Source organism: Capsicum annuum, chromosome 8 (assembly GCF_002878395.1).
Source record: "Capsicum annuum cultivar UCD-10X-F1 chromosome 8, UCD10Xv1.1, whole genome shotgun sequence".
NCBI classification, from domain to species: Eukaryota; Viridiplantae; Streptophyta; class Magnoliopsida; order Solanales; family Solanaceae; genus Capsicum; species Capsicum annuum.
Genome location: NC_061118.1, coordinates 160,063,319 through 160,075,583, shown reverse-complemented (window position 1 = coordinate 160,075,583; position 12,265 = coordinate 160,063,319). Strand labels below are relative to the sequence as shown.

Genomic DNA, 12,265 nt, shown 5'->3' with positions numbered 1-12,265 from the left:
ATGAAACGAACACAGCTAATGTATTATCATACAAGATCCATGAAAATTGTACTGTTCTATTATTTTTTAGAGAAACAAACACAACTCTACCGTGTTGTTCTACTACTAGAAAATTCCAAAATCTTTCCGCCAAGAAAATTGCTAGCCAAATCTGAAAAAAACATTATATTTTTCTTTCAGGAAAAATAAGAGTAATTATGATATTACTTTAACTTTTCTTACAAGAAAAATAAAGCTCAAATTTGGTAAGAAAATTACGACAAAAATCCTAACAAATCTCTCCTTTTTGACTTGATTTTCTTGACATAATTTGATCTACCTTCTTCGCGTGCATGATCTTTGTTCTTTACATAATCTTCATCATTGATGCTTGTCATGGCTAAAAAATAATATTTTATTTTTATTTTTAAAGATGTAGCAACGGGATTGTTAAAATATGCTTAAAACTTCTTCTCCACATATAGCTAAACAAAATCGTCATTATCATCAAATTGGTTGCAGCTTGATTTGAAACCTCTTTGAACCTGTCTTTAATCTCGTTTTACCAAATCATTGAATCTTTGAACCTTAAGCTCTGATACCACTTGTTGGGCTTGAAATCGAGAGAGTGTATTGCGGAAGCTTAAAGTTTGCAAATCAAGACGGTGATAATTCAAATGACAAACAAAAACATACTAAAAAGGCATATTATTAATATGATTCGGTCAAACAACCTACATATCAAAATTAATATAAAAAACAATAAAAACAGAGAAAAAATTCCCCCATAAACAAGACTCTTAAACGACTATATTGTGGATGTTATTGTGTTCTTATATGAGAAGAGTCTTCTATTAATAGAATTTCAAAACTTTTCCTTTAAGAAAGAGGTTAGCAAAATATGAAGAAAAAAAAATCATATTTTTCTTTCAGTAAAAGTAAAAGTAATTATGGTATTACTTTGACTATCCTTACAAGAAAAATAAAACTCAAATTTGATAAGAAAATCAGAACAAAAACCCTAACATTTCATATGATTAAAGTTGACTCTGTCATCTCTCTGTTTATCAATAGTATGAATTTTCTTCCTTTTGTTCTTTCTTTGGGTAACTGGTAACACATTCACTGCTCCCAATGACAGTTTAGTGGAATTTTATTATTCCTACTTCTTAGTTTAAATGAAGCGCTTTGATTAAACATGAAATTTAAAAAATATAAGAGGCCTTTATTATATACTTACTTATATTTTAGTATTTTCTTATAATAGCATTCTATCTAAAATTAGAGTAATGTCATTTATTAAAGTGATACTCTCTTTATACATTTACCCCCTTGGTAACAATCTATGCATACTCAAATATTATGTAATATTATGTATAACAACACAATATTAAAATATTTAACGTAATCATCACTGATAAGCACATATAGTAAATATTTCTACCTTGATACTCTATAAATTAATAAACTCTCCAAAATATAATATTTTTCTCCGGTCCCTACTTGGCCCAGTGAAAAAAATTACTGATGTCAATAATATAATAAGATAATATATTACAAATATATAAATATATAATTTCATTACTATTATAAATTAATAATTATTTAAAATTGCAAAAATATCTAAGACAATATAGTGAAATATGATCATAATTTTATTTATTTTTTTGGATAAAAATTAAATATAATTGAAGCTCAGTTCTAACTTTTTTATTGCATCTAAAATTTCGGTGTTGTCTTCTCGAACTGCATCAAAAAAATATCAAAAGTTCTAGACGCGATAAGTGCATCTTTACGTGAAAATGATTCCAAAGGTATTGTATCGTCTTCAACTTCATTGTCAACTGTTTTCTTCAATGATATTCACAATTTCTTTTAAACTTTGGACCTTTGTACATGTATCATTTTCATCCGGGTAATCCAACAAGTTATTGACATCCGTTATATTGCAGTAACCGAGATCATTATTAATCAAGACATCAAATTCATGAATGTCGTTTTTACAAGTAGGTTCATTTAAATTCCTTGAGACTTCATCCACAAATGAATTTTGCAGTATCGATACAATGTACTTATGCATAATGAATTCAATTTTTTTTTACATTATTTCAATAAATATGATACAATAATTTGATGTGATCAAAATTAACCTTTTTGAATTTCAAAATACTATTTAAGTTTTTTTTTGGTGACGAAACACTCTTTAAGTTAATAATTATTAATTTATCGATTAAAGAGTACCTCTACAAAATAATAATATTTCATGATCCTGATAATATTTATTTAGAGAAATTTCACTGTAGTCAATTTGAAGTATGAATATCTAAAAGGTAAAATTAATTTAAATGATGTCCATCAATTATGTGATAACTTTATCGAAAAGATTAATGCTGACTGTTTTTTAATTACATTCATACTTCTTTAATTTTTTTGGTTAATTTCATTAGCAAAAACATACTTTATTAAATCTTTATGTGCTTTTATTTATGATAACTAAATAAGATTTTAATGTTAAATGTTAGTATACATATATAACAATACTTTAATATAGAAAATCGTGAAAATAACTAAATAAAATTTGAATATTAAATGTTAGTATACCTATATAACAGTACCTTAATATAATAATCGTGAAACTTCAGACAAACATTGTCATTATAACTAGATTTCTCTGTATTACTACCATATAAAAGCGCCAGTTAGTTGGCACCTCAAGCAGGCAACTGGCGGTTGTCATGCCTGATTCCAACTGTCTGCTTGTTCTGTGATTTTACTATAACATTCCTAATTAATTATTATATGTCATTTACGTATTAGAAAATTAACAATATTTAATAAAAATAAAATACACATTTATGAAATGTCTGCTTCATCTGCTTCGACCGTAATTTTATTATATCACTCCTAATTAATTATTATAAGTTATCTAAATATTAAAAAATTAATAATATTTAATAAAGAATATAAAATAGATATAAAATAATAGATTAACTATTGATGTTTTAATTAATTTCGCATCTTATATGAGATCCACTTGTTTTTTCACATTTATTTTTTATAGAATTTTTGCTATATCACTTCTAATTAGTTATTATAGTCATTTAAGACATGTCTGTCTCGCTACTTCAATCGTGATATTTGATTGACTCTCGAAATTATACTAGTGTCACTTAAATTGGAATAGAAGGAAAAGTATTATAAATCCAATAATTAAAAACTTAAACTATTTTTAAAATACAATTAATTATCAACGCCACAAAAGTTTGAACAAGAAGAGTATTATAGATTATAATAACTAACAACTTAAAATATTAAATTACAACGTCAAAAAAGTATTATAAATTACAATAGCTAATAGCTTAAAAAATTTATTAAAAATATAATTGATTATCTAAATTTTGATTTAATTATTTTTTAGCTTTAACTTGTTATATATATATATATATATATATATATATATATATATATATACATACAATTTTATTCAAAATTATATTAAAAATATTATAAATTACAATAATTAATAATTTAAATTATTTGGAGACAAAAAAATTTGGTTGACTTTTTATCAGTGCAACAAAAATTGAGATATATCATTTGAAAATTTCATGAAAAGTAATGCAAATAACAATAATGCAGCATTAGCTGAGATACATTATTTAAAAAATTTATGAAAAATAATATAAATCATAATAATCATCAATCTAAAACATTTAAAAGATGTAGAAAAAATTTGCTTGACTTTTCAAATTCTATCGATGTCATATTATTTGTGATAGAGCGATATTACTTGAACATTACGTAGAAAGTCGTATAAATCATAATATAATTAACAACTTAAAATATCTAAAACTATATAACAAATTTGATTAATTTTCTCAAATATTCCATCATGTCACATAAATTGGAACTAAACATAGTATATAGTATCCGAAATTATGTACAAATACTATAAATCAATAACTAATAACGTAAAATATATAAAAAAAAACATTGATTTTTCAAATTTCATCTATACCACATAAATTAAAATAAAATAATAATATATATTGGGCCCGAGCTGACACGGACTTCAACATCTAGTATTGAGATAAGCGTCAATCGAATCATGATTTTTAAACATTCCATGGTTAGATTTAATGAGTAAAATAAACCATTGGATTTTTGCTCAAGCTTATTGGTATGTTATTTGTTCATAAAACTTTCTGTTGTTAAGTCGAAGTTGCGTGCATACCTTATCTAGACAAATTCATAAATGGGATATATATATATATATATATATATATATATATATGTGTGTGTGTGTGTGTGTTAAAGTGGATGTCTTTGTGTGTTGGAAACAATTTTTGGAAATTAGTGCATGCATTGCTAATTGCTATGCTTTTTCTTTTCCGGAGCACATAGTATATTGGAAACAAAAGAGCACACATATTATTATGAGTACATGGTATATATGCAAAAACACAAAATGATCAATTATTTTTTTAATATTCTAAACATCATATCAAGTCAAAATCAGACAAACGGATTAAAACATAAGGTCCTCCATACTACATAGACAACTTTCTAAACTTGTAATGCTTTTTCATTTAGACAACTTTCTAAATATGTAAGGACTTTTCATTTATAGACCCAAATGTAACTAATGACTTGCCAAACTTTTGGTGGAATGTGCCTAAACTACTCTTAGCCAGTGGGCACATATATTATGTTGCGTATCCGAATCAAATTGCACATGTCATATACATTTTAAAAGTACCATTTTGTTCTACTTAAAAATACGATATTTATCCTATAATCCAAGAGTTTATGAATAAATACAGGTCCTAATTATCTTTTTCTCGAATAATAATTATTGAATACAAACGAAAAAGTGGGTAAAAATTAAGCCAATTATAAATGAGAATAGCATAATCATGTCAACTCTCCGTCTACTATGGACAGATAAAAATGAACGGAAGAGTAAGAATTTCTTTGCCGTTGGCTTTTAGACTTCTTTAACATAATTGCAGATATTAAGACTTGAAAGAGAAACTGTTACGAGACATAGTAATAGTTTATTGTATTTTAATTAATATACTCAATGAGATAACAAGACTTGATTCTTCCCTAAATTTTGATACCCAGTGGCGGAGCCAGAAATTTTATGAAGGGTGTTCAATCATTATATTAGCAATTTTTTTTATTTTTTTTACGAATGATGCATTGAAAATTTTAAAATCAAACTACATAATACTAATAATCATTTTTTCATGAATAAATGTATCAAAATTTAAAATCAAACCACATAATGTTTAGCTTTAGTGTTCATGTTTAATTTAATACGAAGTAAAGCGATAAGCAAAAAAAGAACAAGAAAAAAAATCAGTTTTATGCTTCAAGCTTTCGTCGATCTATGGTGACGACAATAATAACAACGAAACATGAAAGATGAAGAGCAAAACTAAAGGAGGTCTTTTTTAAAAGAAAATTCTATATAAAGTTTTTTTCACTTTTAGCAACGCTATAGAGAATTTTTAGGATTTACTTATTAATTTTAAATTAAAAAATTATTTTTAAATTTTATATAAATTTTTAATTAAAGAAAAGGAACAAAGTCTACTAGTCCTTCGTTTCCCCCCGAGTTTTGAAGCATTTACAAGCTCTTCTAAATATGAGAAAAAAACCTTTTAAAAAAAGCAGCCCGCAGGGGATCAAACCCACGCACTAAAGGAGAATGTTCATTCCCTGCGCTTTTACCACCACTAGGCTAGAGAAACTGCATGTGTCAATATCGTTCATATTGTATATTTAACCCTTTAAAGCAGCATTTCATGTACGTAATTTTCTGGCGAAGGGTGTTCATTTGACCACCCTTGCTACAACGTACCTCCGCCCCTGCTGATACCGCTAACAAAATCTTCCCTCCGTTTAAAAAAGAATGACCTACTTTCCTTTTTAGTCTGTTTCAAAAAGATTGACTCTTTTTCTTTTTTGACAATACTTAATTTAAACTTTCCAGATGACATGTTTAGGACCATAAGATTAAAAAACATTTTGATACATTTGACACAACTTTAATTTAAGGCCACAAGATTCAAAACTCTTCTTTATTTTCTTAAACTTTGTGTCAAGTCAAAGTAGATCATTCTTTTTTAAAAGAGGAAATAATATTAACAAATTTGGTAATAGTAACCTCAACTAAAAGAATCTTTTCAAGATTAAGAAAATAATAAAATTTTACCTAAGAGGATAACAATGCCTTGAGAAAGATTAATTGACTCTATAAGTGAGTGATTATAACCAGAATAACTAATTAATAAAATTTTCATCTCAAAAAGACTGAAGACTAAATCCAAATAAAGAATAGTGAAATATTATTAAATAAGTTTAAGGTGTTTTATTAAGATGTAGATTTAGATATAGGCCGCTGGCTAGCTCCATTATTGAGCTGCACCTGACTAAAACTAGTACTGCCATCCTAAGGTTGTGATAGAGTGATGTAAAAAGTCTTAGATTCGAGCCTTGGTATTAAGTTGCCTTTTGCAAATTTGGATTCGTCGGACCCAAAGTGGATATCCTACACTGAGTAGGAAACTGAAAAGGAAAAAAGTTATTACTGCCAATCTCAAGACAAGACTTTGATAATTCATTATGAATATTTGGATAGGATTACAATTGCTACTGCACATATAGGCTGCATTACTTTCTTGTTGACTATTGGTACATAACTGAAAATAGGTGAAACTGCAATACTTAGTTTTCCCGTAAAATTTCCCCCGAATAAATAGTTTTCCATGTCCAGTATTCGCAACCTGATAATATCGTATGAGTTTACAGTACAATGGAATCGTGCAGCATTGAGCTCCAGTTTCTCGAGGGCAAGACCATTTTCATCACCGGAGTAACAGGATACCTAGCAAATAGTACTTTCTCTACTACAACTCTCTCCTTTAGGTTGCAAAATCATGCTTTGTGAATACTAATACTTAGTGTTGCTACTGCTTCTATTGTAAATTCTTGTAGTTCTCACTGAAAAGATACTCAGAGTCCAGCCAAATGTGAAGAAGCTCTACTTGCTAATTAGAGCTCCAGATTCAAATTCTGCTAAACACCGCTTTAACAACGAGGTACCAGCAAACTTCTACAACTACTATTAGTAGCCAGCACATTACACTACATGTCTCGGTTGTCATGCATTATTACCGCATGATAATTCAAGATTATCCGAGTTCACTGCTCAATACGATTATTAAACTGCAGGTTCTGAAAACAGATCTATTCAGAGTTCTAAGGGAGAAGTTGGGAGCGAACCTACACAGCTTTATAGAAGACAAGGTTTCCCTAGTTCCTGGGGATATAGCTTGTGATAGTTTAGATGAGATGTGCAGAGAAGTTGACATAATAGTAAACTCTGCTGCAACAACTAGATTTGATGAAAGGTAGATATAGAATGAAATTTTTTTTTCCTAAATTAGAACCAAGAAGTTTACTCTGTGTTTCTGCAGATACAATACTGCTATAAGTATCAATGCATTGGGTGCCATGCATGTTGTCGAATTCTCCAAGCAGTGTTCAAAACTAAAGATGCTTCTCCATGTCAGCTCCATCATATATGTGCTTAACGTACCAAATTTCATTATCATGTGACTTCTTTTGCATATATATTAACTTTATTGTAAATATGGGTACTTTTCAGCCTATGTTTCTGGGGAAAAGGAAGGACTGATACTAGAGAAGCCATTGAACTATGGCAAGACGCTTAATGGAAGCTCTGTCTTAGACATACAAGTAGAGCAAAGGTTGGTAGAGGAGGCGCTAAAGGACCTTCAAGTTAGGCAAGCCACAGGAAAAGAAGTAACTCTAGCTATGAAAGTTCTAGGTATTGAGAGGTAAATGATTCATAAAATCAGCCTCCCCCGTTGATACAAATATATATCCTATTCTTTTATAGGGTTCATTCAAGACAAGTGTGTATATATAATTCTTCAGGGCAAGGCTACATGGATGTCCAAACACATACTCATTCACAAAAGCAATGGGAGAGATGCTCCTGGGACACTTCAAGGAGGATCTCCGACTCATAATCCTAAGGCCACCAATTATATTGAGCACCTATAAGGAGCCGTTCCCTGGATGGATTGAAGGAATGAGGTGATAATTATATACTACCATTTATGCACACAGGGAAACTAAAGAAGAGTAATTAGTAAACCAACATAATCTGATTATTCCTTCCTGCAGAACCATCGACACATTCATTGTTGGCTACGGTAAAGGTAAACAGAAAGTTGCAATAGGTGGCAGAGATAGCATAGCAGATGTGGTACGTGAGTCAGTCATATGTATATATAGGGTATACCTTATGTCAGCTGGTAAATCAGTTCAGATATGTACACTTTGAGTTCCATAGCATTTGCCAATTCCTTAATGCCATCTTGCAATTTTGCCTAGATTCCAGCCGATATGGTTGTGAACTCAGTCATTGCGGCTATAATAGCCCATCAAAATCCATCTTCCCATACGGTTGTTTACCATATTAGCTCCTCTAGGAGCAAACAACTCAAATTGGATGATTTTATACAAATTGGCATTGATTACTTCAAGAAGAATCCATGGATTGACGAAAGAGGAAAGCCAGTCAAAATGAAGAAGTTCCATTTACTGGATAGCATGGAGAGCCTTCACAAATACATCGGAATCCACTACATGCCCGCATTAAAGGTTAGCATTGGCATAGTAAATGCCTTCTTAAATAAGCTAAAAACTCACGATATATATCAACTAAAAGAGGGAAAGATCCATATGCAAGAGCGATGTATAGAAAAAGATTAAAGAGGTATTTATGAATGTTGACATGCATTTCAGCATTGATGGCCTACCACTAGCTAAGTTTGTAGTTTTAACATGTTCCAGATATTAAAGTGGACAAACTCGATACTTTGCCAGCATTTACAAGCTCAATATGCAAACTTAGAAAGAAGGATCAATGACGCCATTCGACTAGCTGAACTATACAGACCTTACGCATTCTTCAAAGGAGTGTGAGTTAATTATTTGACGCCCCTTTCCTTTCTTCTTCTTCTTCTTCTTCTTCAGTTCTATGTTCAATTTGATGTAGATACCTCAATGTTTGAGCTAACATCTGTCAACTTGTTAATTTTTGATATACTACTAGATACTAAATTTATCAAACATAAAGGTGTTCCAAATTGATATTCTAACACCGTGCATGCTGATTTTTATCAGTTTCGATGATACCAATGCTGAAATGTTAATGAGAGAAAGCAACGCAGACGATACACTTAATTTTGATCCGACAACCATTCAGTGGGAAAAATACCTCATGGAAACTCACATTCCGGGAGTTGTGAAGTATATTTTCTAAGAAAGAAGAACTATATATGTGAATGGAAGAGGTTCTCTACTTCCAAATAAAAAGGCTGTGCTAAGTGACAACCTCAGTTCACGAAAATAATAGTAGCTCTATATGTAATAATATTGAAGGACTACTTTTGTTGTTTCGCATATAATCGATAACTAGACACTGGCAAACTGAACTCAAAGATTGGGCTTTACCTTGTACCTCTCTATATATTAGTGCCTTTATCATCAGAACAATATATAGCTATTATACACCATCATTAGACTATCATACTCAGATTTAGCCATCTCATTCATTTCCTCTTCGAAACGTCGGAATTCTTCCATAGAAGTGTTGAGATGTTCCTCAGCTTCTTCAACTTCCTTTTCTTGTTCCAATTCCATGGCTGCCCATGCCTTGTAAGCTTCCACTTCAAACAGCTTCATCAGATCATCTTCTATGGTGCAAGGATCTATGTTCTTGTCACAGAGTGCCTGCTCTGAAAGAATGGTGAACTGAGCCTCCATTCAACCTCACTCTTCTTGGTGTTCCATTCTTTCATCGGAAGCAATTGTATTCCCTTTTAATATATTTTTCTTTTGCATCCTCAATTATCACCTCTAAAAGTTTGAAAATCCAACTACGTATTGTAAATTTTCCTATAGGAAACTATTTAATTACCAAAAGTCCAAAACAATAATGTAGCGAAATATTTTGAGTATACTGAAATTTGTGTGTGTTTTAGAAGAAAATAAAGATTTGTTTCTTCTGCCCATTGTCATAATTTCTTCTAGGCTTCTCTCCTAATAAAAAAAGCCCAACGTGACAGGCCACTCCCAGTCGCCATTTGCAGGTATCTCATTTAGTTTCACCATTTTTGTTAGGAATCGAATCATCAAACCATTAGCCAAATATGATTAGGGGTATATACCAGACCAGACACAAAGTTTTTATCGATAAATCTATTTTAGCTGGGAGTTCAAATAGTGACAAATCGATCCATATAATTCCTACGTACAATGCACCCAGCTATAGCCTATAGGTCTCCCCAAAAACTATGTATCTATTGTAAAGCAACTTCTTCCCTTCACGTTGTGCCGTGCCGCAACATAAATGTGAAGGCCAAATGTACCAGCAGTCAATTAGGAGGAGGATAAATATATCGAGTCAAATATATCCCTACAGTATTATCAAAAATAGTTATAGTATATCTCTCGAATAAGTTTCGATCCAAATATACTTATTTTCATTATATTTTGAGTACTCTTATAAATATATAACTGAATGTCTACTTTACCATATATGAATATCTATTTATGAAAAAAAGTTAGAAAGCTCAAGGTTATTTCGCCCTATAAATAAAAAGGGTTTTACCTTCATTGTAATTCCTTCTGAAGAATCCTCGAGAAAAATAACAATTACTCTCTCCATTATCTCTAATCTTCTTCTTTGTTCTTTATTATTTTATAACACGTTATCAGCACGACACTCTGCCAAACAAGGTGAGATACTATGTCAAACAAGGTGAGATTATAAATCTAAAGGTAATTTCAAGGTTAGTAATTCCTTATGTTATTTGTCTTTTGCTACTAATAAAATAATTATTGTTGGATTTGAGAAAAAATAATTGGTTTGGAGCCATATTTGTTTTAAACTTATTCCTCAAGAACAATATTATCAAAAGGAATGATAATATGTTAGGTTCAAGTCCCATCAAGTTATTGCCTAAGACACCTTTATATGGATAAGAAGTTGAGTTTGAATCTCAATGTACCTTATTGATGATATTATGATAGCTAAGGCAAAAATAATGTATTTTTTGATGAAAAGACATCAAATTTGTCCATTGAATATGATCCATTCCAAGAAGTGAATGTGGGAGCAATATATGATAAGTCTGAAAGATGACAATTTGCTCCATTCTTGAAGTGAATGTTGTAGCAATATAGAGAAATTCTCTCTATCATATTTATACCTCGATTTGCTCCTGACGTAGCAATACGTGAAAGATGTTATAAGCTATCAAAATTTGATAAGCTTAAGACACGATTATATTTCATTCTTGGGGAATGAGAAGCTAATTAATGCAAACGTGCACTTGATTGTGATAGTATCACAACTTACCTCCGAATGAGGCAGAATAACTGAGAAGAGTTATTTTGAAATCTACTTTTAAAGTAGTAATTTTGAAATTTATTCATGTAATAGTAAATCTGAAATTTACTAAAGTGAAGAACACATATCATGGTAAACTTGGAGTTTACTACTATAATAAATAAGTTCATAAGTTGACATGAACGATTATGACATCTCGAAGATGTGCATATTGAGTATTAGACATGTATTAAAGAAAATAGAAGATTTTCAAGAATTATTTATGTAGCTTGTTCTCATGATAAGTTGACTGGACCAACTAATATTGGGATTGGATAGCATTTTACTATAAAATCCACTTTCCATAGCCATATTTTACATAATTACTATTTATAATTGTTGTATTCGATTTATGCCCGTTGTATTCGGTTTTACAGATAGTATGTATTCATATAAAATATGAATTCAGTCCCTATTTAGTCACGCAAAAAATGGAATTCAATATTTTTAAAAAAGAAAAACGTCCCAATCATGCTTATCTCGTTGAACTAAATATTTTCTTGCCTAACACTACCATTATCTTTTTTTATATTTTTTTATTTTTTATATTTTTCCCTTTTTTTTTCTTATTCTTTTTTATATTTTTTTCTACTTTTAGTTTTTTCGTTTCTTTCTTTTTGTTTTTTTCTCTCTTTAATCTCTAACTTCTATTTCTCTTTCTTCTTTGATTTTTTTTTTTACTTATTTTCTTTATTATTTTTTGGTTCTATTTTATATTATTTGTATTTTCGAAAAATATGACTAGTCGAGCACAAGACATGGTTGATAACATAAATACTACACTTGTTT

The 12,265-nt window shown here is 30.0% G+C and overlaps 2 protein-coding genes across 2 annotated transcripts; one reads left to right on the top strand and one right to left on the bottom strand.

Annotated features, from left to right (window-relative positions):
* The first annotated feature begins 6,765 nt into the window (after window positions 1-6,765).
* On the top strand, window positions 6,766-9,346 carry LOC107879412 (fatty acyl-CoA reductase 3-like). Its single transcript, XM_047395619.1, has 10 exons — window positions 6,766-6,884; window positions 6,985-7,088; window positions 7,222-7,400; window positions 7,467-7,562; window positions 7,653-7,850; window positions 7,951-8,112; window positions 8,203-8,284; window positions 8,413-8,682; window positions 8,908-9,002; window positions 9,208-9,346. The coding sequence occupies exons 1-10, from the start codon at window positions 6,803-6,805 to the stop codon at window positions 9,344-9,346; spliced, it is 1,407 nt and encodes a 468-aa protein (XP_047251575.1). The 5' UTR covers window positions 6,766-6,802.
* LOC124886457 lies at window positions 9,269-10,432 on the bottom strand. Its single transcript, XM_047394856.1, has one exon. It carries the CDS (start codon window positions 9,847-9,849, stop codon window positions 9,571-9,573), a length of 279 nt encoding a protein of 92 aa, XP_047250812.1. The 5' UTR covers window positions 9,850-10,432; the 3' UTR covers window positions 9,269-9,570.
* Between the last annotated feature and the right edge of the window lie 1,833 nt (window positions 10,433-12,265).

Excerpts from the sequence above, each read along its gene's own strand:
- LOC107879412 (XM_047395619.1), top strand. The coding sequence starts at position 6,803 with ATGGAATCGTGCAGCATTGAGCTCCAGTTTCTCGAGGGCAAGACCATT. Across the intron at positions 6,885-6,984 it reads AACAGGATACCTAGCAAATA|TTCTCACTGAAAAGATACTC; the intron begins GTACTTTCTCTA and ends AAATTCTTGTAG. Across the intron at positions 7,563-7,652 it reads AAGATGCTTCTCCATGTCAG|TTCAGCCTATGTTTCTGGGG; the intron begins CTCCATCATATA and ends ATATGGGTACTT.
- LOC124886457 (XM_047394856.1), bottom strand. The coding sequence starts at position 9,849 with ATGGAGGCTCAGTTCACCATTCTTTCAGAGCAGGCACTCTGTGACAAG.